We start from the raw sequence: 26,807 nt of genomic DNA on the forward strand, positions 1-26,807 counted from the left end.
GTCCATTCATGCGAATGGACAGTTTGTTGCTGGTCATTCCCACATAGAATGCATCACAGTGTAGGCAGGTCAGTTGCTAAATCACGTGGGTGCTTTCACATGTGGCTCTGCCTTTGATCGTGTACACCTTCCGGGTTACAGGACTGGAGTAGGTGGTGGTGGGAGGGTGCATGGGACGGGTTTTACACCGGGGGCGGTTACAAGGGTAGGAGCCAGAGGGTAAGGAAGGTGGTTTGGGGATTTCATAGGGATGAACCAGGAGGTTACGAAGGTTAGGTGGACGGCGGAAAGACACTCTTGGTGGAGTGGGGAGGATTTCATGAAGGATGGATCTCATTTCAGGGCAGGATTTGAGGAAGTCGTATCCCTGCTGGAAAGCCACATTCAAAGTCTGATCCAGTCCCGGAAAGTATCCTGTCACAAGTGGGGCACTTTTGTGGTTCTTCTGTGGGAGGTTCTGGGTTTGAGGTGATGAGGAAGTGGCTCTGGTTATTTGCTTCTGTACCAGGTCGGGAGGGTAGTTGCGGGATGCGAAAGCTGTTGTCAGGTTGTTGGTGTAATGCTTCAGGGATTCCGGACTGGAGCAGATTCGTTTGCCACGAAGACCTAGGCTGTAGGGAAGGGACCGTTTGATGTGGAATGGGTGGCAGCTGTCGTAATGGAGGTACTGTTGCTTGTTGGTGGGTTTGATGTGGACGGACATGTGAAGCTGGCCATTGGACAGGTGGAGGTCAACATCAAGGAAAGTGGCATGGGATTTGGAGTAGGACCAGGTGAATCTGATGGAACCAAAGGAGTTGAGGTTGGAGAGGAAATTCTGGAGTTCTTCTTCACTGTGAGTCCAGATCATGAAGATGTCAACAATAAATCTGTACCAAACTTTGGGTTGGCAGGCCTGGGTAACCAAGAAGGCTTCCTCTAAGCGACCCATGAATAGGTTGGCATACGAAGGGGCCATCCTGGTACCCATGGCTGTTCCCTTTAATTGTTGGTATGTCCGGTCTTCAAAAGTGAAGAAGTTGTGGGTCAGGATGAAGCTGGCTAAGGTAATGAGGAAAGAGGTTTTAGGTAGGGTGGCAGGTGATCGGCGTGAAAGGAAGTGCTCCATCGCAGCGAGGCCCTGGACGTGTGGGATATTTGTGTATAAGGAAGTGGCATCAATGGTTACAAGGATGGTTTCTGGGGGTAACGGATTGGGTGAGGATTCCATGCGTTCGAGAAAGTGGTTGGTGTCTTTGACTCACACTTAAAGTTCCCATCTCTGGCTGCAACCCTTCTTTCCATCAGTCCCTATACCAGTTCCAAACTGAACAATCCATTGCTCTCACCCACCTAATCCTTCACCTACACATCAACTCAGCCAATGAACACACCCGTCAACTCCTATCCTTAATAAAAGTCCTCAATCTTTCCTCTCCCACATCCACACCGGCTATTCAGAGCATCCTCCTACAGGCCAACCGCAAATTAGAACAGCATGCCACCCTTCACCTCAAAAAACTATTCAATCTCCTGGTTTCCCACCTCCGGAAAGGCAACTCACTCACCCTTCACAACCTTTCCAGCAAACCTCAACCACCTCTCATTGCACACAAACCCAGTCTCTCCCATCTACTCAATCTCCCACTTCCAGCTCCACTCCCTCCAAAACCTCAAAATTCCAATCAACACAATCTGGTACCACAACACCCTAATTCAGTAGTTAACCTTTCCTCCAAACCTCTCTCCCAATCCGAAACCTCTGTCCTATCCAAAGGCCTCACCTTCAGCCCCACTCCCAGATTCAACCAAACAGCCCTTGTCAAAGATTTACTGTCCTACACTCGTACTCTCTGCTGGAAGTATCACTTTGCCACGAAGAAAAATGATCCTAATCCTACCCCTAATGATCCAACTCCCCAAGACACTATCCAAATTGAACCCTGCCTGGAACAGTTCCGTCCTCCGTCACAGCGGGACCCACCTACTCTTCCTCAAAATCACCCTCTCCAAACCTTCCAGGAATTTCTAACTTCCAGCCTTGCCTCTCAATCCTTCTTAAAAAACCTTAATCCTACTCCCAACATCACCACTGCTGAAGCCCAGGCTATCCGTGATCTGAAGGCTGACCGGTCCATCGTCATTCTTCCGGCGGACAAGGGTTCCACGACCATGGTACTTGATCTTCGGGAGTATGTGGCTGAGGGACTGCGTCAGCTTTCAGACAACACCACATACAAAGTTTGCCAAGGTAATCCCATTCCTGATGTCCAGGCAGAGCTTCAAGGAATCCTCAGAACCTTAGGCCCCCTACAAAACCTTTCACCAGACTCCATCAACCTCCTGACCCCACCGACACCCCGCACCCCTACCTTCTACCTTCTTCCTAAAATTCACAAACCCAATCATCCCGGCCGCCCCATTGTAGCTGGTTACCAAGCCCCCACAGAACGTATCTCTGCCTACGTAGATCAACACCTTCAACCCATTACATGCAGTCTCCCATCCTTCATCAAAGACACCAACCACTTTCTCGAACACATGGAATCCTTACCCAATCCGTTACCCCCAGAAACCATCCTTGTAACCATTGATGCCACTTCCTTATACACAAATATCCCACACGTCCAGGGCCTCGCTGTGATGGAGCACTTCCTTTCACGCCGATCACCTGCCACCCTACCTAAAACCTCTTTCCTCATTACCTTAGCCAGCTTCATCCTGACCCACAACTTCTTCACTTTTGAAGACCAGACATACCAACAATTAAAGGGAACAGCCATGGGTACCAGGATGGCCCCTTCGTACGCCAACCTATTCATGGGTCGCTTAGAGGAAGCCTTCTTGGTTACCCAGGCCTGCCAACCCAAAGTTTGGTACAGATTTATTGTTGACATCTTCATGATCTGGACTCACAGTGAAGAAGAACTCCAGAATTTCCTCTCCAACCTCAACTCCTTTGGTTCCATCAGATTCACCTGGTCCTACTCCAAATCCCATGCCACTTTCCTTGATGTTGACCTCCACCTGTCCAATGGCCAGCTTCACATGTCCGTCCACATCAAATCCACCAACAAGCAACAGTACCTCCATTACGACAGCTGCCACCCATTCCACATCAAACTGTCCCTTCCCTACAGCCTAGGTCTTCGTGGCAAACGAATCTGCTCCAGTCCAGTCCCAACAACCTGACAACAGCTTTCGCATCCCGCAACTACCCTCCCGACCTGGTACAGAAGCAAATAACCAGAGCCACTTCCTCATCCTCTCAAACCCAGAACCTCCCACAGAAGAACCACAAAAGTGCCCCACTTGTGACAGGATACTTTCCGGGACTGGATCAGATTCTGAATGTGGCTCTCCAGCAGGGATACGACTTCCTCAAATCCTGCCCTGAAATGAGATCCATCCTTCATGAAATCCTCCCCACTCCACCAAGAGTGTCTTTCCGCCGTCCACCTAACCTTCGTAACCTCTTAGTTCATCCCTATGAAATCCCCAAACCACCTTCCCTACCCTCTGGCTCCTACCCTTGTAACCGCCCCCGGTGTAAAACCCGTCCCATGCACCCTCCCACCACCACCTAGTCCAGTCCTGTAACCCGGAAGGTGTACATGATCAAAGGCAGAGCCACGTGTGAAAGCACCCACGTGATCTACCAACTGACCTGCCTACACTGTGACGCATTCTATGTGGGAATGACCAGCAACAAACTGTCCATTCGCATGAATGGACACAGGCAGACAGTGTTTGTTGGTAATGAGGATCACCCTGTGGCTAAACATGCCTTGGTGCACGGCCAGCACATCTTGGCACAGTGTTACACCGTCCGGGTTATCTGGATACTTCCCACTAACACCAACCTATCCGAACTCCGGAGATGGGAACTTGCTCTTCAATATATCCTCTCTTCCCGTTACCCACCAGGCCTCAATCTCCGCTAATTTCAAGTTGCCGCCACTCATACCTCCCCTGTCATTCAACATCTTTGCCTCTGCACTTCTGCCTCGACTGACATCTCTGCCCAAACTCTTTGTCTTTAAATATGTCTGCGTGTGTCTGTATATGTGTGGATGGATATGTGTGTGTGTGTGCGCGCGAGTGTATACCCGTCCTTTTTTCCCCCTAAGGTAAGTCTTTCCGCTCCCGGGATTGGAATGACTCCTTACCCTCTCCCTTAAAACCCACATCCTTTCGTCTTTCCCTCTCCTTCCCTCTTTCCTGATGAGGCAACAGTTTGTTGCGAAAGCTTGAATTCTGTGTGTATGTTTGTGTTTGTTTGTGTGTCTGTCGACCTGCCACCACTTTCATTTGGTAAGTCACATCATCTTTGTTTTTAGATATATTTTTCCTACGTGGAATGTTTCCCTCTATTTTTTATATATATAAGCACTATGGGACTTAACATCTGAGGTCATCAGTCCCCTAGACTTAGAACAACTTAAACCTAACTAACCTAAGGACATCACACACACCCATGCCCGAGACAGGATTTGAACCTGTGACCTTAGCTGCAGCACGGTTCCGGACTGAAGCGCCTAGAACTGCTCGGCCACAGCGGCCGGAACTATTGTGCAGTGACCAATCAGCTGCCTCATGTGCATGTGAGTTAACCCTACATTTGACACTGCTTAAAGCACATAAGGTAGTTCCTCAGGGAATTTAATAATCAAATATTTCTAGTGTTACCTGCCTGAATTTTTCACTCTGCAGTGGAATGTATGTTCCTATAAAACTTTTCCATACATTAAAACTGAGTGTTTTATCGAAACTTCAACTAAGATCCTTGCTGGGCCCAGTTTTTAGTACTGATCCAGCACACCGTTTATATCTGATATGAAGTTTCATTTCTGGTGGGTTGTCACCATATATTGTGACAAAATATGGAATTAAAAATGATGCAGTTTTTTTTAAATGATTTCTTCCATAATAAGTACAAATGATATTTTGTGAGAATTATGTACTTATTTTCATTACAGAGAAACTGAAATGTAAATTAAGTTAAACACTGATTTTATACTGATTCAGGCAGCACACTTAGAGATATCACTTGGTAAATTCTTTTTCATTAAATTATAATGGTAGCTTTGGAAAATAATGCAAATAGTTTTGGACAATAATGCCCACATCTTTATACAAAATATCCACTTTGAGCAACTCATGCAGTATTTAAAAACCAAGAACCAATGCCACACAGACATATCTGAACAACTGGAAGAAGTTTTGAGTGTTTATCCAGGGATAACACACAAGCCTGATTTAACATAGAATTCAGATGAACAGCCCACACCTATGAGCTACTTTTATTTAGTTTATTTACAATTTCTGCCAGCAACATATTTGTTAACCCCATACTATTAATTGCACTGGAAACAACTACTGAGAGTATGGAGGTCTTTTTCTAAAAATCATCTGACAACCATTGTTATTTGACTGGAATGTGTTGCTCATGCAACTTCTCACATGGCTACAGCCAAAGTAGCAATGCTGCGTTTATACGGGGAAAAGAAATAAAAATAACATAGAAGATGTTTCTCATACAGCCTTAACCAGGAAGACAGTGTGACAGAAGAGCCCATGACAATATGTATTATATATACTTATTTTTACAATAGAATTTCTTACCGTTGGACATTTCTATTGCACGCTGACAGAAGTAGCCTGGGTCTCTGGCCCTGACTGACTCTCCCCAACGTATCATTTCTAGCCGATAATTTTCTTTGTATGCGCCTGTACCAAGCAGCTGATCAAAATCGAGACCCTTACTTTCAGCCCAATATTTTTTGATTGGTGCTGACAACCGCAGTACCACAGCATCATTAGGCTTCAGCCTAAAAAGGAAAGTTGTTTAAATTTAATCCTTACTACTATTGATAGCATTCTGTAACTCAGAAGGTGGTAGTGTCGAGGGGGGGGGGGGGAAGAAGAAGAAGAAGAAGAAGAAAAACATAGTATTATATTTCAGTGTCGCATTTTTTCTTTCACCTTTTCATTTCAGTTTTAAAAAATCTTAATGTATCTGCATCTCTCAATATTTTATTTTAAATATGGAGCAGCACATTCCTTTTACAGCTGCATTCCATTATTTCAGTGTGAATGCACTGCCTTTTTTTTGTCATCTCTTTAAGCACGTACAGAACTATTATAGAAGTACCGTCAGTTGATATACTGATGATTTCCTTTAGGCCACTGCTGGTAACCAGTGCAAGCACCGTTTATAACATACGCAGCAGCTAGAAAAGTTTGAAGCGAGTCACTCAGTGCTGGTAATTGTCAAAGTTCTTTGGAATCATGCTATCTTCGTGCTTCCCACAACAGCTGGAGGATGTTTGACAGATAAGACACACTGTGAACATAATGAATGAGGTGGTTGCAAATGTGCTCACTGGGTTAAACCCTGTGCAGTCTGTAGTTATTCATGTATCTTGACTTTACAGATAAGAAGTTAAATGCATTACTTCACTGAAGGAGCCCAACCAACAGAAAAGATATTAATCATTTACTGGCCCACTCAACTTTGGCAATTATTTTTGTATTTGAGAAGTGTCAGGCGGCATAATCGTTGGAGCCCATGTTAAACTGTAGGTCCTCTTATAAATGGTTGGGTAAGTTGATTCAAACATCAGAGGGAGGCGAGGGCATACCAGCTCCAATAGCACTGCTGTGTTTACACCAACCTTCAGGTTAAGGTTGCACCTATTTACTTTACTATGGAAGAACATAATATGCAGGTGGAATCAAATGGAAATAGACCAAAACTGCCTTTCATGTGGATTAATGGTATCTAGAGGGTGTCACAATAACAATCCTTCAAGTGTAATGTAGCCCCTGCCACACTGATCTTCCAGTAGTAGTTTCACATTGAGAATAACATGTTTAATGAAGATTTTTTATAGGTTAAATAAGAGCAGTGCACACATAAATTCAAGTTTTATTCTAGCAAATAATTATAGCTAACATAGCATAATGTAGACACTCCAATCATGTTTCCTTACAAAGTAAATTATTGTTTTTTTCTGTATTTTTTTATATGAATATATGCTACTTATTATAATATGTACTAAATGTACAAATCACTTTTGTTGAAATCTTTTGTTGCTAGGTCTAGATAATTACTACTACTGTTCCTGATGGAGAACTATTGGAGACAGGGAGAGGTACATTTTCCTTTATTCAGTTTTTAATTGGCTCTTCTTCTTGAATTCTTGACAGAGAGACAGAATAACTTCTCATTTCTGCAATCACAGTACACTGTCTCACAAATTCTAAAGCATTACAGGTGTCTAGGAAAATCACAATGGCTTAAAATAATGTTCATTAAACTGGAATGCTTCTTTGGCTGCATTTGGTTTTGTGGAACCCGGGTTTCAGTGGCACCCTGTCTTGAGTTTCTGCATGTTAACTGCCTTTTAATTCCTTTACCGTGTAGATTTCTACTTGCCAAAAGAGTTTAATGTGGGATTTAATGAAGTTATTAAATTCTGAGTAGGGTAATATTATCTTTAAAAGCATTGTTCCCTACACAAGTGTATCAATTTCTTTATTGTATCTGATTCCATAATGTGCTTTCAGACAAGTTATTTCTATGATTTTCCCTTTTCGATTAGGCATACAATCAGTGATCAAAATTTTATTTGGATCCATGTCCATACTGCACTTCTGTGCTTCTAGAATTGTGATGCATTGTGTGATAAAAAGTAAGATCCCTTTTGGTAACCTTCTAATTGTAAGCAGAAAAAGGTAACCTTATACAATTGCTTAGAGTTCACTTAGACTATTGGTGCAGACAAAATTATAAACCGGCTCTGTGTTGTACATCTGCCCATACTTTCTTGAATGAATACTGACAAGTCCCCTGTTTGCAGAACAATTAAATCTGCAGATAGAGAGTATGTAATGATGGAACATGCATTCACATATATGAGCCAATTTTATGATAAAAATTTTCATTTTGACAGTCCATGACTTATGACTATCGTCACTAGTTTTTTTTTTTTTTTTTTTTTTTTTTTTCCTGTTATGTGGTGGGATAGAGACATGTATTTCCAACCCCCTGGAAGGTAAGCTGCAATGGTGGCTTCAGTACTGACAAAAATGTAAAAGGCAACTGCCAAGTGAAACAGCAGCTGCATATGTGAAGGAAAGTTTCGTTTTTCGCCACAGTGGCACAAGTAATATTCAGACTTGTTTAGTGCGGCACTTATGACATGATAATTAAGCAGCATTCATAATCTATATTACTAAACAGTAGACCCAGTTCACAGCACCCAGACCCAGTTGCAGGTTGCCTATGTACAACTTATGGGGGCAACAAAATTTTGATTTTTGATATTTATATAATTATTGGCTGAATTAAACATTTAAAATGCTGTCATGAACTACTCATTACAAGGCATAATTTTATGTTAAAGGTTTAATGCAATAACGTAAGTATTACAGTTAGATCTGCTTATGTCTTATGGCAGAATGACTTACTGAATGCAAATACACAGACTATACTCACTCAGTATTTGAGAATGAGAGCACTTCATGACTTGCAAAAGAATTTACACATAATTTAAACCTCTACAAAACCTTTTCATGCCAACAACCTTAAAAAATTATGAAAGGTGGAATATTTATTGCTTACTATGAGAGGGAGTCAACTGAAAACCTTAAATATTTTTCTATGAACGAAATTGGAACACAAAATCAAACAATGAAAAGTTCATGTTGGAATATCAATAATATTACGAAAAGGATAAATTGCTACTCACTTTAAAGTGACACATTAAATTACATATGTGCACAATGAAAAGTCGGTTACACATTTAGCTTTTGGCCCAGTCTTCTTCCGAAAAGAAAAAAACACATTCACACAAGCAAGTACACCTCACGCACACAAGACCACTATCTCCAGCCACAATACAATTGTGCTGCGTCGCAAAGCTGCAATATGGAATGGAAAGGGGGAGGATAGCAGGGTACAGATGGTGGGAAAGAAGTCAGCACAGCCTGACGGAGTGTCGAGGGGGCTAGATGGTAGTGGAACAAGGCCAGGTGCAGTGTCGTGAGGTTGTGGGGAGAGAGGGAGGAGGGGGGGAATGGGAACCAGAAGAAAAGAGGAGCAGAGAAGATGAAAAGGAAGGTGGTGCATTGGCAAAGGGAGGTGCACAATAAGGGTGAGGGACTATGAATTGGTAGGAGGTGATATGACAGAGAGGATGTAAACTTTTGGGTGGAGGGTGTGGGAACATTAGCTTGCCATAGGCTGAAGCCAGAATGACGTTTGGAGCAGAGAAAGTGTTGCTAGAATAATTCCCATCTGCATAGTTCAGAAAAGCAGGTTGTGGAGGGGAGGGTCTGGATGACCGGGTTGTGAAGCACCCATTAAAATCAAGCGTGTTATGTTCCACTGCATGTTGTGTGCCACAGGGGGACCACTTTGCTGTTGGCCATTCGTCCTGGTGAACAGCTGGTTGGCAGTCATACCAACACAAAAAAGCTGTGCAATGATTGCAGCAGAGCTGGTATATGACATGGCTGCTTTCACAGGTGGCCTGATCTCTGATGTCGCAGGATAAGCCTATGACAAGACTGGAATTGGAAGTGTTGGGTGGGTGAATTGTGCAGGGCTTGCACATGATTCTTCCATGGGGATATGCTCCATGTGGCAAAGGGTTGGGAATGGGAGTGGCATAGGGATGGACTAGGATGTTTTGGAGGTTGGGTGGGCCATGGAACACCACTTTAGTGGGGTGGGAAGGCTCTTGGTTAGGATGTCCCTCATTTCAGGGAATGATGATAGACAATCAAAGCTGCTGGTGGGAGGATTGGGGGTGTGTAGGGATATGGCACAGGAAATCTGTTTGTGGACTAGGTCTGAGGAATAGCGCCTGCCTGTGAAGGATTTTGAGGCTTTCAGTATACTGGTCAAGAGAGTTCTTGTCACTGCAGAGATGCTGTCCCCACGTGTCCAGGCTGTGTGGGAGGGATATCTTGGTGTGGAATGGGTGGCAGCTGTCAAAATGCTAGTACTGTTGGTGGTTGATGCATTTAATATGGAAAAAGATGGGAGGTGGTCCATGTTCACGAAGGGTTGAACAGGACCAGGTGAAGCAGTTGGGTGAGAAGGTGTTAAGGTTGTGAAAGAATAAGGATAGGGTGGCTTGATCCTGAGTGAATGCCTCATCCAACCCAGAAGCATCAGCAAAATCTTCCCTGCAGATAGCTGTGTCCAGAATTTCTTGTGTTTTGGTGATAAGGGATTGCGTCAATCCTTGCCTGCTGTCTTTGTTTTAGGTTGGTGGTAGTGTACTCAGCTTTTGTCTCCTGTTATGATTTTCACCAAAAACAAACATCTTCTGTTACAAAGCACTGCAAAACTTCTTTACAGATGTCAACGTATCACTCTTTCAGTTCTGGAGTGAGTTGCCATTGCAAAGAATTTGCAGAAACTTTGCAAAACTTAAGTGCTTAATGAATGATCTGAAGTGCTGAAGTGACACATAGTTCAGGGGACATGGCATCATTAACACAGATGCATGAAAAATTAGATTTTGCTTAAAACAAAGCACAAATTACTCACACAATACTCAGCCAGTGAATGATAGCACATAGTGATTTTCAATAAACTTTAAACACTGTTTCAAGCCCTTTCGAAACACTTTCTCACTTACATGCTTAATGTCAAATGTTTGACACATTAACTTATTTGTGAAGTAATGGGAAGTCTGAAGCTGTTTTATACATGGGAGTTTTATTTTTTAAGGAACTGGGGGTTTACTGGTGAACACTAGAGAAGCAATGAGTGACATCCACAGCCCAGGCTCTAACCAGCTGAACATGATGTACCAAGTATGGTGCTGGCATATGCAGCTCATTACGTTTTTCTGAGTGGTTAATCATGATGATGCCATTAATAAAATTACAATACATTTTCACTGCAAACGCATGCAAACTGTTTCCAACTTCACTGTAGAATGCAACTCCCTTTGACCCAAAAGCAGCACTTCAAATCAGAGTGATGCACAAAAATGCCCCACTAATGCTCTGGATCATCATGGTTCCCTGAAAGCACAGTCAACAGTGAAGTATGATAAATTTGCACTGAGAGCACATTTATCATGAATACCAACATACAGACAGAGGCTAAACTGAGTTCCTAAGCAGAGAGTGCTGAGTATTCCAGAATATGCAAACGTCACAAATGTAAGAAATTTCAAGTTCCTTTCAGAAATGATAAATACTAAATAACATATAATTATATCAAAGCTTCACAATCATGATGCAAGTCTTCAGTTTCCTTGTATGAGAAGCCCCTATGTTGAGCTGTACCTAAGGACTGCAACAGGGTTTCATACAGAAAACATGGATGATATCTCTACATTTTTAGCTTCTTGATGAAGTGTCATTATCCTCGACTTCGTATGTGACTGTCCAGCACGTATCGAAGGCTACGAGGAGGCCCAAAGTAGTGATTTAATAACTTTTCTGGCAGTCTCTATTTCTGCAAGTGTAAAAATCCTTAGCAACTCTCCTGGGCTTTATCTCACTGGCTGGTGCTCAGTATTACAGCACTCATGGTCCTTCCGCTGGGCATCCAGGGTCTGTATGCGAGCCAGCTGTCTTGCTTCTTTGGTCCTGGTGTTTCACATAGTCATCCTGAGCATCATCCCAGTGAAATGGGAATAGCATATCTACTGTCGTTTCAGCATCACAACTATGGAACAGAATGAACAGTGTGAATCCTGTAGTGTCTCACTTCACTGTGTTATATGCATGTCACAGTGGACGCACTGTACTACACTCTCTCAATTCAAAATTAATGTACATTGAAAGCATATCTGCCAACATCTTATCAAAGCGTTCTGTGAGGCCATTAATTTGTGGATGGTAGGCAGTTGTCATCCTGTGGGTGATGTTACAACCTGAGATTACCTCTGATACCAGTCCCAACGACAAAACTTTTCCACAATCAGAGACCACCACACAGAATGCCTCATGCTTCCAAATGATGTCTTCCACAAGGAGCCTTTACAGTTCATAGAACTTCGACAGTCGGCACAGCTTAGTGACAGTAGAAAGCACGAAGTAGTCAGTGCAGACTATGATCCATCAATTCCCATTTGTCGACTTTTGGAACCTCTGCAAGAGAATTATGCCAATTCAGTAGAATGGTGCTGCTGCAAAGCAAATTGGTACCAGATGCTTCTTCCGTGGTTCTACAGTTCATTGTGAACCTTGGCCTCTTCAACAATTGTCCATCAGCTTATCACAATTCAACACTTGAGCTTTCCTTCCCCTACAGCTGTTTTTCTACATGTCCTCCATTGCTCCATCCAGCCATCTGGTTCAAGGTCAACCTCATCCTCTTTAACCCTCCTGGATTTCTATCACATGTTCTTTTAAACAATGGAAAGTCAAGGATGGAATAATGGAAATTTTGATATCCTTTTAGTTACTTCCACAGCACTCACCCTTGCCACTAGCCCCACCCATCACAATCTGGATGATTTCACCATTCTTCTAATTGGTGGAGCTTCATATATAGTGTATAGCTCATGACCGCATTTCCTCCTGCTTCTCTTCCTTCACAGTTTGGGCCAATGATTCTTCGAAGTACCTTTCTCTCAAAGGCTTCTAGCATTCCAATATATCTTGTCATTAACAACTAAGTTTCCCTGACATACGTAAACAATGGTCTTTCAAGTGTTTCATATATTGTTAATTTAGTGATACAAGTGAAGAGCCTTCAAGAAAATAATTTTAATCTCTGTTTAACTTCATAAGAGGTGCCATTTGAGTGAGTGACTCTTGATCCCATCCATTTAAACTGCTCTACTCTCTCAAATGTATAATTACCCAATGGTACTTAGGGAGCATGATTTCCCTACATGCTTTCCCCACACCCACATATTATTAAGTTTTCTGTTTGTTGATATTTAGTTCCATATTCCCATTGGCATGCTCAAGTGTGATGAATGTCTTTCCACTGTCTTCCTAGTTCTTGCAACTGCAATTGTTACCTAAGTCACTGGTATAAACTAGTATCTGCACTGGTTTATAAAAGACCATTGCACTGCATACAAGGTTTGTATCACACATGACATTCTCCAAGGTATCATGCCAAAACATTTACTTGCCTTATACCATTGAGTATGACTAATGGATTAGACCCCATTCTTTCCATTCTTATACTAGTCTGTACCTCATTCATTGACATTCTCATAAACCGTAACAATTTTCCACAGTTCCCAGCTCAGCTGGCATGATACAGTACACTGATTCATAGTTGATAAAAGGATGATGCAGGCCAATCTTGAATTTCATTTTCTTTTCTAGAATTTCCCATACAGTGAAGATCTGCTGCACTGTTTATTTCTCTGGGAGAAATTCTCATTGGTATGAGCCACTCTCTCTAAACAATTGGGAGGAGATGTTCAGACAGTATGTTGGAGAATATTTTGTAATCCAAGTTTAGCAGTGTAATTCGTCGATAGTTGTCACAGTCCAATATATCTCCTTTCTTGTATATAGGGCATATAATCCTCCTCTCCCTTGCTGGGATATTTTCTCCTCAATCTATACTGAAATGATCACTTTCAGGACAATCTGGTTCAAATTCATTGTCCCCTTGTTTGAACAGTTCTGCTGAAATATTATCTGCACCTGGTAACCTATTGATCTTCAGTTTCTTGAAAGCAATTCTCATCTCCTACCTCTATTGGCTTCTATCCTGTTGTTCAACAACCAGTCTGGTATGACAATAAAAAATAGCAAAACAAAAGCTGAAGTCTTAAATTTTGCATTTACGACGCGGTTCATTCAAAAAGATCATACAGACATACCACTGTTTGACCACTGGTCAGACTTTAGTATGGAGGACATAGAAATAGGCATTCCTGGCACTAAGAAGCAATTGAAAGAGATGAAAGCAAATAAGTCTCCAAGTCTGTATGGTACTCCAATTTGGTTTTAACAGAGTACTCTGCAGCACTGGCCCCTTATCTACCTTGTATTTATTGTGAGTCTCTCACCCAGCACAAAGTCCCAAGCAACTGGGAAAAAAAAAAAAAAAAAAAAAAAAAAAAAAAAAAAAAAAAAAAAACATGGCGACCCCTGTACATAAGAAAGGAGACCCATATCCTTAACATAAGTATGCTGCAGAACTCTTGAACATAAATTTCTTTAAGACAGAAAAACTCCTGCCAACAAATCAGCACAGATTTAGAAAGCATCATTTCTGTAAACTCAGTTGCCCTTTTCTTCCACAAAATCCTGTGAACCATGGATGAAGGGGAATAGGCAAATTCCATGTTCATAAATTTCCAGAAAGTGCTTGACACGGTGCCCCACTGCAGTCTGTTAAGTCCAAGCAGACAGAATAGATCCCATAAATATGAGTGGTTTGAAGACTTCTTCAATAATAGAATCAGGATTGCTCTTCTTCTCTATACAGGGTGTTACAAAAAGGTACGGCCAAACTTTCAGGAAACATTCCTCACACACAAAGAAAGAAAATATGTTATGTGGACATGTGTCCAGAAACGCTTACTTTCCATGTTAGAGCTCATTTTATTAATTCTCTTCAAATCACATTAATCATGGAATGGAAACACAGAGCAACAGAACGTACCAGCGTGACTTCAAACACTTTGTTACAGGAAATGTTCAAAATGTCCTCTGTTAGCGAGGATACATGCATCCACCCACCGTCGCATGGAATCCCTGATGCGCTGATGCAGCCCTGGAGAATGGCGTATTGTATCACAGCCGTCCACAATATGAGCACGAAGAGTGTCTACATTTGGTACCGGGGTTGCGTAGACAAGAGCTTTCAAATGCCCTCATAAATGAAAGTCAAGAGGGTTGAGGTCAGGAGAGCGTGGAGGCCATGGAATTGGTCCGCCTCTACCAATCTATCAATCACCGAATCTGTTGTTGAGAAGCATACGAATACTTCGTCGGAAATGTGCAGGAGCTCCATCGTGCATGAACCACATGTTGTGTCGTACTTGTAAAGGCACATGTTCTAGCAGCACAGGTAGAGTATCCCGTAGGAAATCATGATAACGTGCTCCATTGAGCGTAGGTGGAAGAAACTAAAATGAGCTCCAACATGGAAATTAAGCGTTTCCGGACACATGTCCACATAACATCTTTTCTTTATTTGTGTGTGAGGAATGTTTTCTGAAAGTTTGGCCATACCTTTTTGTAACACCCTGTATACATAAATGGATCTAACAGGCAGATTGAACAGCAAACTGCAAATGTTTGTTGATGATGATCATGTAGTATACAGCAAAATACTGCTGTTTAGTAATTACAGAAGGATATAGGATGACTTAGACAGAATTTCTATTTGGTGTGATGAACAGCAGCTTGCTCTAAATGTAGAAAAATGTAAGTTAATGCAGAGGAGTAAAGAAAACAATATTGTAATGTCCAAATACAGTGTGAGTTGTGTTCTGCTTGATGAGGTCACATTGATTAAATATCTAAGCGTAGTGTTGCAAAGCAATATGCATGAAGCCTTCAGTGACTACCATAGCAGATTATTATCAAATGATCTTTCACAAAACCCAAAGAAATTCTGGTCATATGCAAACAGTATTAGTGGCATCAAAGTTACTGTCCAGCCTTCCAGTGAATGAGACAAGGACTGAAATTGACAGCAGCAATGCAAAAGCTGAAATGCTTCACTCTGTTTTCGAATGTTCTTTTAAAAAGGAAAATCTAGGGCATTTGCCCCAATTTAATCGTTGTAACACTGAAAAGATGAGTGAAATTGGTATTAGTGTCAATGGTGTTGAGAAACAGCTGAAATTGTTAAAATAGAACTAAGCTGCAGACAACAATGGAGTCCCTATCAGATCCTATATTGAATTTGCAGCTGAGTTAGCCCCTCTTCTAACTATAATCTATTGTAGATCCTTTGAACAAAAACTGTGCCCAGCAGTTGGAAGAAATCACAGGTAACACCTGCCTACAAGAAGGGTAGTAGATGTGATCCACAAAACTACTGTCCAATATCCTTGACATCAATTTGTTGTAGAATCTTAAAACATATTCTGAGCACAAACATAATGAGGGATCTTGAATAGGATGGCCTCCTCCATGCCAACCAGCATGGATTCCAAAAACATCGATCACGTGAAACCCAATTTGCACTTTTCTCACATGACAAACTGGAATCTTCGTATCCAGGTAGTCGGGTAGATAAGAGTATTACTTGATTTCTGAAAAGCATTTGACTCACTAGCAAATCTACACTTATAATCAAAAGTTTGATCGTATGGGGTATCAAGTGAAATTTGTGACTGGATTAATGACTTTTGATAGACACTGTCAGACATAAAAGTATCTCTGGGGGAACCCCAGGGAAATGTAGTGAGACACTTGCTGTTCAAGCTGTATGTTAATGACCTTTTGGACAATATTAATAGTAACCTCAGACCTTCTGCTGATGATGCAGTTATCTATAATGAAGTACTGCCTGAAAGAAGCTGCATAAATATTCACTCAGATCTTGATAAGATTTCAAAGTGGTGAAAATACTGACTACTGGCTTTAAATGTTCAGAAATGTAAAATTCTGCACTTCACAAAATGAAAAAAAACAGCATTCTATGACTACAATATCAATGAGTCACTGTTGGAATTGGCCAACTCCTACAAATACCTGGGCATAAAACTTTGTATGGATACGAAATGGAATGATTACACGGGCAAATACCTGGGTGTAACATTTTGTATGGATATGAAATGGAATGATCACATAGGCTCTATTCTGGGTAATACAGGTGATAGATTTCAGCTTGTTGGTAGAATACTGGGGAAGTGCAACCAGTCTATAAATGAGATTGCTTACAAATAACTTGTGCGACCCATTCTAGAACACTGTTGAAGTGTGTGGGACCCTTACCACATGGGACTAACATGGGATATTAAACACTGACAGAGAAGGGCAGCACAAAAATTAATGGATTTGTTTGACCTGTGGGAGAGTGTTTCCGTGATGCTGAAGAAACTGAAATGGTAGACTCTTGAAGATAGACATAAACTATCCCAAGAAAGTCTACTAACAAAGTTTCAAGAAACAGTTTTAAATGATGACTCTAGGAATATATTACAACCACTTACATATGACTCGCATACGGTTCGTGAAGACAAGATTAGAATAACTACAGTGTGCACAGAGAAGTTCAATCATACTTCCTGCTCTCTATATGTGAATGGAGCGGGAAGAAACCCTAATAACTGATACAATAGGATGTAGTCTGTGCAATGCATGTCAAAGTGGTTTACAGAGCATGGACGTAGATGAAATGGAACAAGCACATACGGATGGTATGGAAAGCGAATGGTCAACTTCCGTTCACTGGGAGACTTTAAGGAAAAGCGTAGCTCGTCTAAACAGCAGACCATGTACAGAACAGTTGTGTGACCCATTCTCGAGTACTGAAAGTGCTTGGGATTCTCAACAGGTTGGATTAAACAAAGATGTCAAAGCAAATTCAGAAGCATGCTGCTAGATCTGATCAACACACAAGTATTATGGAAACGCTTTGTCAATTCAAATGGGAACCCCTGGAGCAAAGAAGACATTCTTTTTGTGAAACGTTATTGAGAAAATTTAGAGAACAGGCAATTGCAGATCTCTTGGTATTATCCTGGAGTTGAGGAGTTTATCAAACGTTGGTGCCACCTCACACAGATCTCTTCCCCTAACTTATGATTTGTCCTCTTTCACCCTTTACAAAGCTTGTTTTTCCACTGAACTGTTTCCAAGCAGCTTTTATCTTCCTACACAATTCCCTTGCCTCATTCAATTACTCAGAAACTATAATACTCTAATGTTTGCTTTCATCTACTCTCTCTTTTTTCATTGATGGATCCTTTTAGTCCTCCTTTTTCTTTACAAACTCTCATTCACGCTCTTCTGCAATTTGACTAACATTTTTCTGTATACTACATTCTTTTCTTCTGTTGCAATCTCATAATCAGTATCACACTATGGACATCTTATGTGCCTTGGTTCGTTGCTGACATCTCCACTGTATTCTTTATCTTTTTTGTGAGATCTTCTCCTCATACTGCTTTGTAACTACAGATGATTCTAGAGCTCTCTCACATTATATTTCTGTTTTTTGGTTTGAGTTCCTTTAGATGCACTGGAGAGTCTAACTCTCACTTGTGCCCATACCAAAAAATGGTCAATGTCTCCATTTGGGCCTCTGAGGCTCCTTAAGTCCAGGGGTTATAACTTGTGCTTTGCATTAATCAACACATGATCAATCAGGTTATCAATGTCCCAATTTGGTGACTTGTGTTGGTTCAAATATCTGTGCTCTTCACACTTGAGGATTTAGATCACCAATGACTATTTTTACATTGTAGACTGGGCAGTAATCATGTGTTCCTTCCTTGAGTTCATAAAACAAGTCCTTTTCTTTTTTCCTCAGTTGGAGCATGGGCATTGATTATTAAATAATTGAAAATTTTCACTTTCATCCAGTGGTGAGCCCATACCGAGCTCATACTTATCCACGCTAAACCTGGAGGAGGAGGAAGATGACGAGATTAGCGTTTAATGTCCCGTCGACAATGACGTCATTAGAGATGAAGCACAAGCTCAGATTAGGGAAGGCAGGAGAAGGAAAGCGGCCATGCCCTTTTGATGGAACCATCTTGGCATTTGAATCAAATGATTTAGGGAAATCACAGAAAACCTAAATCAGGATAATTGGACGTGGATTTGAACCATCGTCCTCCATAGTTTGAGTCCAGTGTGCTAACTACTGTGCTACCCCACTTGACTGCACTAAAACTGTAGAATATACTAGCTCCTCGCTTTGCTAGGATTCCACTTTTGTTTCACTTTACTTCCTGTAGAGCTATGATACTCCATTTCAGTTTCATTATTTCGCCTAGTTGCTCTGTCAGGCTCCCTGGGTGATACAGAGGCTTCACATTCCAGATTACATTACATAAATCTGATTTGCACTTTATATTTCTACTCTTTCTCCCACGACTGTTTGTCCATTATCACTAACCTTTCCCTGTCATTTTTGTCACAACTGATTGGTTCACCTTCAATTTGTTGAAGTTCCGTGACATGAGTTCTTTCTATGGAGCAGGTTGTCAGCATATGTCCAACTCCTTTCAGAGGATGGGTAATTTTTAATCAGGGTTTTCTTTCCTTTGTCTTTGGGAAGCCAACCAGACATACTACAAGCCACCACATCTTCACCAGAGTCCCGATAGTCCTCACTTTTCAGGGTTCCTGCTGGGTCTTCACAGCTACCAGAATGGTCCTGGGGTACACATAGTCTCCACCATACATCACCCCATCAGTCACATCCCTACTTTGGGCTGCTGCCCATTTCCCATGATGTGGACGAGGGTTTGGACTTATGGGAGACCCCAGATGTAATTTCAGTAAGTGCTTCTGTCACTGGCATAGCTTACAGTGGCTAACATAATGCCTAATGGATCAGTACAGACCTGGACAGTAATGCCTTTGTCTGATTCTATCTAGTGTCTTCGCAAATTCCATGTGACAAGATGTCAGAGTATCATGGGAATATTTCTGAATAACTGGCTGTAGATGAGGTGGGATGACAAACAACCATTTATGAACCATTGGATTATAGTTCCTCCTATACAATGTTCACTTTATTAATTGGAATTCTTCTTTTGTTGGTTCCTCATCCTTAAAGGCTTCTACGGTTTTCAGCAATGCTGGATCTGTTCAGTAGCAATGTGATTTAATGAAGTAATGACTGAGATTTTGTCCACACTGCTGTCTTCTGCCACAGGATGCCTTGAAAGGCAGTCTGCAACCTGTTTTTGTGTATCACTGTGACCCCGCATTCCTGAAGCCTAAGTGCCAATGTCGGCAGTCAACCTGATGGATCCTTCAGAGTAGTCAGTAAGCATAGAGAATGTTGGTCTGTCAGAATGGTGAGAGGGTTAACCAAGTTTCATCCCATTGGATAACAATAAATGAAGCCGGAACATGTTGATGGCCCAAACAACTGCAAGCCACTCATTTTAGGTAGTACAGTAGTTAATCTCGGACTTGGATAGTACTCTACAAACGTAAGTTAGCACCTTTTCAGCACCTTCCTGAATTTGTACTAGAACTACACCCATCCTGTAACCACTAGTGTTGGTACGAAATTCTGTCTTGGCATCCTTGTCTCGCAACACTAAAGACTGGAGATGGTGTTAGGACCTTCTTAAGAGCAAAAAAAAAAAAAAAAAAAAAAAAAAAAAAAAAAAAAAAAAAAAAAAAAAAAAAAAGTCTATCTTTGCACCTGGTTCCAGGAAAATTTGGCATCTCCCTGTAGTAGTTCTTGCAAAGGGACCATGCCTTGGTACAGAAGTCATTTATGAATCACTGATAATATTAGCACAATTTCTCACATCACAAATGTGCTGCTCTTATTTTCACTGGATTGTGATGGACACCACTGCCAGTCACTAGGTGCTCAAACACTTTTATTTCTCTGGCAACAAAGAGGTTCTTTTTCGAATTGAAGTTGAGATAGCCAGGCAGAACATACGTCAACATGGTTATAAGGTGGCTTAGATGTTCTCCAAATGTTTTTGAAAAATGACAATGTCATCCAGACATCCATTTAAGGCGTCGAAACAAGTCGTTCATTGTACATTCAATGGCGGCTTGAGCATCACATAGTCCAAATTGAATAACTCTGAATTCATACTTAGCTTTCCTGAAGGAGCTCTATAAGCAGTTATCACATTAATAGGCAGCGTATTAAAAAGGATTTCAGTGCAATGTTCGCACGACACTGTTCTGCTGTAAATTGCAGGGTTTGTAGGGAGTGTATTAGCAGTTCTTTGAGTTAGGTTAGTCCTGGAAATAAGGCTGGGTACCAAAAATCAAGCAGAGTTGTGTGTTTCCTGTTTCTTGTGCTGCTTCTGCTTGCCTCTGATGCTACTGATGATGTACACACACCAGGTAGTGAAAGGTCCTAAACTGCTAAAGACTGTGGAGGGACCAATATTGACGAAGGGTCTTGGGTGACAGTACTGATGAAAGGTCAGCAGCTGATGAAGTTTCTGAAATTGCTGTTGATGAAGGCACGAAGATAGTTGTATGTTTAATGGTTGCTTTTTGAGAAGGGAAAATCACTGTTGCTCCACCTAAAGTTTGTGACAATGTTTCTATCAGAGCTTCCACTGTTTGCACAGGTTTAGTTGGGCCCTCTACATTTGCCATTGCAGGCAGGAGAATTGGAATTCTGGTGACTTTAAATGCTGATAAAATGGATTTTATTATTTTGGCACATATGCTTTCTTTACCTCTTTTACTCCTATGCACACCATGCTTTGTAAAGTGTTCTCTTACACAGCTGTCAACAGGTATGAACATTGCATTGGGAAATGATTTACAAAATTTTGTAAGCATCTGCATTTATTAGTCACCTGGACATTAACTTTCAGGAATAATTTCCATTGCCAAACTGAATATACAGTGCAAGATTACATTCAGTTTGTAAAAATGAACCAAAACCAAGAATTCCAACTGGTACTGGGCCGAAGTGTGTTATAAAGAGTATGATGTACAAAACTTTTAGGAAAGTATGTTGATCAAGACAAACTGAAAGATCATGTAACAAATCTCTCTCAGAGACTTAGTTTGAGAGCTTTTCTCTGAAATACACTCCTCAGAAGGTGCTAGAATGGCTCACTTTGGTTACTTCTAATCCCTTATAGCTTATAAAACAGTTTTCTGAGGTGAAACTAAGAGCCTTTTAAATGAAATTTTTACATTACAGAAAAAAGGTATTTGAATCTTATCACATAGGGCTATTTAAAAAGTTGTGTATGACTACAGTACACTCCCCATACACATACATCTACATCTACATCTACATCTATACTCCGCGAGCCACCTTACGGTGTGTGGCGGAGGGTACTTATTGTACCACTATCTGATCCCCCCTTCCCTGTTCCATTCACGAATTGTGCGTGGGAAGAACGACTGCTTGTAAGTCTCCGTATTTGCTCTAATTTCTCGGATCTTTTCGTTGTGATCATTACGCGAGATATATGTGGGCGGTAGTAATATGTTGCCCATCTCTTCCCGGAATGTGCTCTCTCGTAATTTCGATAATAAACCTCTCCGTATTGCGTAACGCCTTTCTTGAAGTGTCCGCCACTGGAGCTTGTTCAGCATCTCCGTAACGCTCTCGCGCTGACTAAATGTCCCCATGACGAATCGCGCTGCTTTTCGCTGGATCATGTCTATCTCTTCTATTAATCCAACCTGGTAAGGGTCCCATACTGATGAGCAATACTCAAGAATCGGACGAACAAGCGTTTTGTAAGCTACTTCTTTCGTCGATGAGTCACATTTTCTTAGAATTCTTCCTATGAATCTCAACCTGGCGCCTGCTTTTCCCACTATTTGTTTTATGTGATCATTCCACTTCAGATCGCTCCGGATAGTAACTCCTAAGTATTTTACGGTCGTTACCGCTTCCAATGATTTACCACCTATGACATAATCGTACTGGAATGGATTTCTGCCCCTATGTATGCGCATTATATTACATTTATCTACGTTTAGGGAAAGCTGCCAGCTGTCGCACCATTCATTAATCCTCTGCAGGTCTTCCTGGAGTACGTACGAGTCTTCTGATGTTGCTACTTTCTTGTAGACAACCGTGTCATCTGCAAATAGCCTCACGGAGCTACCGATGTTGTCAACTAAGTCATTTATGTATATTGTAAACAATAAAGGTCCTATCACGCTTCCTTGCGGTACTCCCGAAATTACCTCTACATCTGCAGATTTTGAACCGTTAAGAATGACATGTTGTGTTCTTTCTTCTAGGAAATCCTGAATCCAATCACAAACCTGGTCCGATATTCCGTAAGCTCGTATTTTTTTCACTAAACGTAAGTGCGGAACCGTATCAAATGCCTTCCTGAAGTCCAGGAATACGGCATCAATCTGCTCGCCAGTGTCTACGGCACTGTGAATTTCTTGGACAAATAGGGCGAGCTGGGTTTCACATGATCTCTGTTTGCGGAATCCATGTTGGTTATGATGAAGGAGATTTGTATTATCTAAGAACGTCATAATACGAGAACATAAAACATGTTCCATTATTCTACAACAGATTGACGTAAGCGAAATAGGCCTATAATTATTCGCATCTGATTTATGACCCTTCTTGAAAATGGGAACGACCTGCGCTTTCTTCCAGTCGCTAGGTACTTTACGTTCTTCCAGAGATCTACGATAAATTGCTGATAGAAAGGGGGCAAGTTCTTTAGCATAATCACTGTAGAATCTTACGGGTATCTCGTCTGGTCCGGATGCTTTTCCGCTACTAAGTGATAGCAGTTGTTTTTCAATTCCGATATCGTTTATTTCAATATTTTCCATTTTGGCGTCCGTGCGACGGCTGAAGTCAGGGACCGTGTTACGATTTTCCGCAGTGAAACAGTTTCGGAACACTGAGTTCAGTATTTCTGCCTTTCTTCGGTCGTCCTCTGTTTCGGTGCCATCGTGGTCAACGAGTGACTGAATAGGGGATTTAGATCCGCTTACCGATTTTACATATGACCAAAACTTTTTAGGGTTCTTGTTTAGATTGTTTGCCAATGTTTTATGTTCGAATTCGTTGAATGCTTCTCTCATTGCTCTCTTTACGCTCTTTTTCGCTTCGTTCAGCTTTTCCTTATCAGCTATGATTCGACTACTCTTAAACCTATGATGAAGCTTTCTTTGTTTCCGTAGTACCTTTCGTACATGATTGTTATACCACGGTGGATCTTTCCCCTCGCTTTGGACCTTAGTCGGTACGAACTTATCTAAGGCGTACTGGACGATGTTTCTGAATTTTTTCCATTTTTGTTCCACATCCTCTTCCTCAGAAATGAACGTTTGATGGTGGTCACTCAGATATTCTGCGATTTGTGCCCTATCACTCTTGTTAAGCAAATATATTTTCCTTCCTTTCTTGGCATTTCTTATTACACTTGTAGTCATTGATGCAACCACTGACTTATGATCACTGATACCCTCTTCTACATTCACGGAGTCGAAAAGTTCCGGTCTATTGGTTGCTATGAGGTCTAAAACGTTAGCTTCACGAGTTGGTTCTCTAACTATCTGCTCGAAGTAATTCTCGGACAAGGCAGTCAGGATAATGTCACAAGAGTCTCTGTCCCTGGCTCCAGTTCTGATTGTGTGACTATCCCATTCTATACCTGGTAGATTGAAGTCTCCCCCTATTACAATAGTATGATCACGAAACTTCTTCACGACGTTCTGCAGGTTCTCTCTGAGGCGCTCAACTACTACGGTTGCTGATGCAGGTGGTCTATAGAAGCATCCGACTATCATATCTGACCCACCTTTGATACTTAACTTAACCCAGATTATTTCACATTCGCATTCGCTAATAACTTCACTGGATATTATTGAATTCTTTACTGCTATAAATACTCCTCCACCATTGGCGTTTATCCTATCCTTGCGGTATATATTCCATTCTGTGTCTAGGATTTCGTTACTGTTCACTTCCGGTTTTAACCAACTTTCTGTTCCTAATACTATATGCGCACTATTTCCTTCACAAATGTGAGTTGATGATGAGGGCTTATCTTGCAGGCCTGCAAACTAAAAGCGATTACCATAGTTATAACACTCGCAACTGTGGGTCCCTTCATCTACAGCAAGCAACAACAACTCATCCTCAGAGACAAGTGAGCCACTTTTGTGCTATTCTTTATCATGCATGGCCAACATATATAAAGAGGATGGAGAAGGAAATGAATTTTAGAGCAGAGCTAAAAAATTTGTCGTTGAGTGTTTCTAGAGTGTAAGTGAATATGTTACCTGATGAAAAATATTATTTAAAGGCAAGAAAACATTTTATTAACTTTGTAATTACACCCTGGATACGAAAAAAAAAACACATTTACTGTAAGAAAATACACAGAAGTTACACACAAGCCAAGAATAAAGATATTGACAGCAGAGTCATGGAGCAGCACATAAATATAGACGTCAAGGAATTTTTTCTTTTCTTTTAACACTTCCTCCAAAAGAAAAAATCATGAAATTATTGCTTTGTCTCTTGCATGCCAATTTGTGAACATAGAAAATTAAATCGAACTCGTTCAAGAGGTTTCGTCAAAATATCTGCCAACTGGTTGTGTCCATCAATGTGTTCCAAGAAAATCTCACCGCTCAGATATCTTTCACGCACATAGAAATGTCGGACCTCTATATGTTTAGAACGTCGATGATATTCTGGATTTTTTGCCAACTTCAATGCACTAGCATTGTCAATGTAAAGAACTGGAGGCTGCCCCGACATTTCCACTAATTCTGATAGCAGACGACGTAACCAAACTAACTCTTTTGCTCCTTCACTAGCTGCAATTATTTCCGCCTCGGTTGTGGATGTGGCCACTACTTTCTGCAACTGACTTGTCCATGACACTGCACCACCTGAGTACTTTGCAAGAATTCCAGTTGTTGAGCACCTTGTCCGGTTATCACCTGCGAAATCTGCATCAGCGTAAATCTTTAACTCTTCTTTTTTATTATATACAATTCCAAAATTTAAGGTCCCTTTCAAATACCGGAAAATGCGCTTTACTCTATTCCAGTCTTCAGTGGTTGGTTTCTCCATAGCTCGAGCAGCTTTATTGACTGCAAAAGTGATGTCTGGACGAGTTACTGTTGAAAGGTACATGAGACAACCAATTGCTTCACGGTAGGGTACAGATGACGAAACTTCTTCGTTTTGATTATTGTCCTCATGTCCAATAGGAGTTGAGATTGTATTGCATTCTGCCATTCGAAATCTTTGCAGAATTTCTTCTGTGTATTTCTCTTGACTTATCATTATTGCTCCATCTTCATATTGCTTTATTTTTATGCCAAGAAAATTGTCAAAACTGCCAGTTGTTATTTCGAATTCATGTTGTAAAACATCCATAAAAACAGCAATTTCTTTCTTGTTACTGCCGACAATCAGGCCATCATCAACGTAGATTGCCACATAAAGGCTATTTCCATTTTGTCTACGATAAAATAGGCATGGGTCTGCATCACTGTTTGAAAAACCAGCTTTCTTCATGAACTCAACAAAACGTTTGTTCCAGCAACGTGGCGCTTGCTTCAACCCATAAAGACCTTTTTTTAAGAAACATACTCGGCCTGTACCATCTTCGAAACCTTCTGGTTGTTCCATATATACTTCATCTTCAAGTATTCCATTAAAAAAAGCTGTCTTTACATCGAATTGTCCTAGCAGCATTTTCTTTGAAGCAGCTACAGCCAACAGAGTTCGTATGGTGTCATAACGTGCCACAGGGCTAAAGGCGTCGTCATAATCAATTCCTGCTTTCTGAATACAGCCTTTTGCAACCAATCTGGCTTTAAAGCGAGTACCTCCATTGACTGCGACCTTTCGCCGTAGAACCCAGCGGTTTTGCAATACTTTGGCATTCTTCGGACGGTCAACCAGCACCCAGGTATTGTTTTTCTTAAGTGATTGAAGTTCTTCACTAATAGCTTGCATCCATTCTTCCTTCTCGTTTGACTGCAATATTTCTGAAAAACAGTTTGGATCTTTGTATCCAAGTGCATCAACTTTTGTTGCCATACAAAATTCACCACTTTCCATCCAGGTTGGTTTTCTTCGTTGTCTTTTATTCTTCTGTTTCTCTTCATTAGAAGATTCAGCAGCTTCTGCTTTTAGAAATTCTGTTAATTCTTTATTTTCTTCAGATTCACTCGACTCTTGACTTTCTCTAGAATCGAGAGTGCCAATTTTTTCTTGAGTT

At 41.2% G+C, this 26,807-nt stretch overlaps 1 protein-coding gene across 3 annotated transcripts in view; it reads right to left on the minus strand.

Annotated features, from left to right (window-relative positions):
- LOC126198438 (phosphomevalonate kinase) overlaps positions 1 to 26,807 on the minus strand; it is a 71,987-nt gene that overhangs the window by 22,153 nt on the left and 23,027 nt on the right. For all 3 annotated transcript variants that reach the window (XR_007540074.1, XM_049934757.1, XM_049934756.1), the window contains one exon: positions 5,605 to 5,810. Coding sequence is in view for 2 of the 3 variants with exons in the window: in XM_049934757.1 (XP_049790714.1) it covers positions 5,605 to 5,810 (206 nt within the window). In the remaining variant the exon portion in view is untranslated. The remainder of the gene's footprint in view (positions 1 to 5,604; positions 5,811 to 26,807) is intronic.

Source organism: Schistocerca nitens, chromosome 8 (assembly GCF_023898315.1).
Source record: "Schistocerca nitens isolate TAMUIC-IGC-003100 chromosome 8, iqSchNite1.1, whole genome shotgun sequence".
NCBI classification, from domain to species: Eukaryota; Metazoa; Arthropoda; class Insecta; order Orthoptera; family Acrididae; genus Schistocerca; species Schistocerca nitens.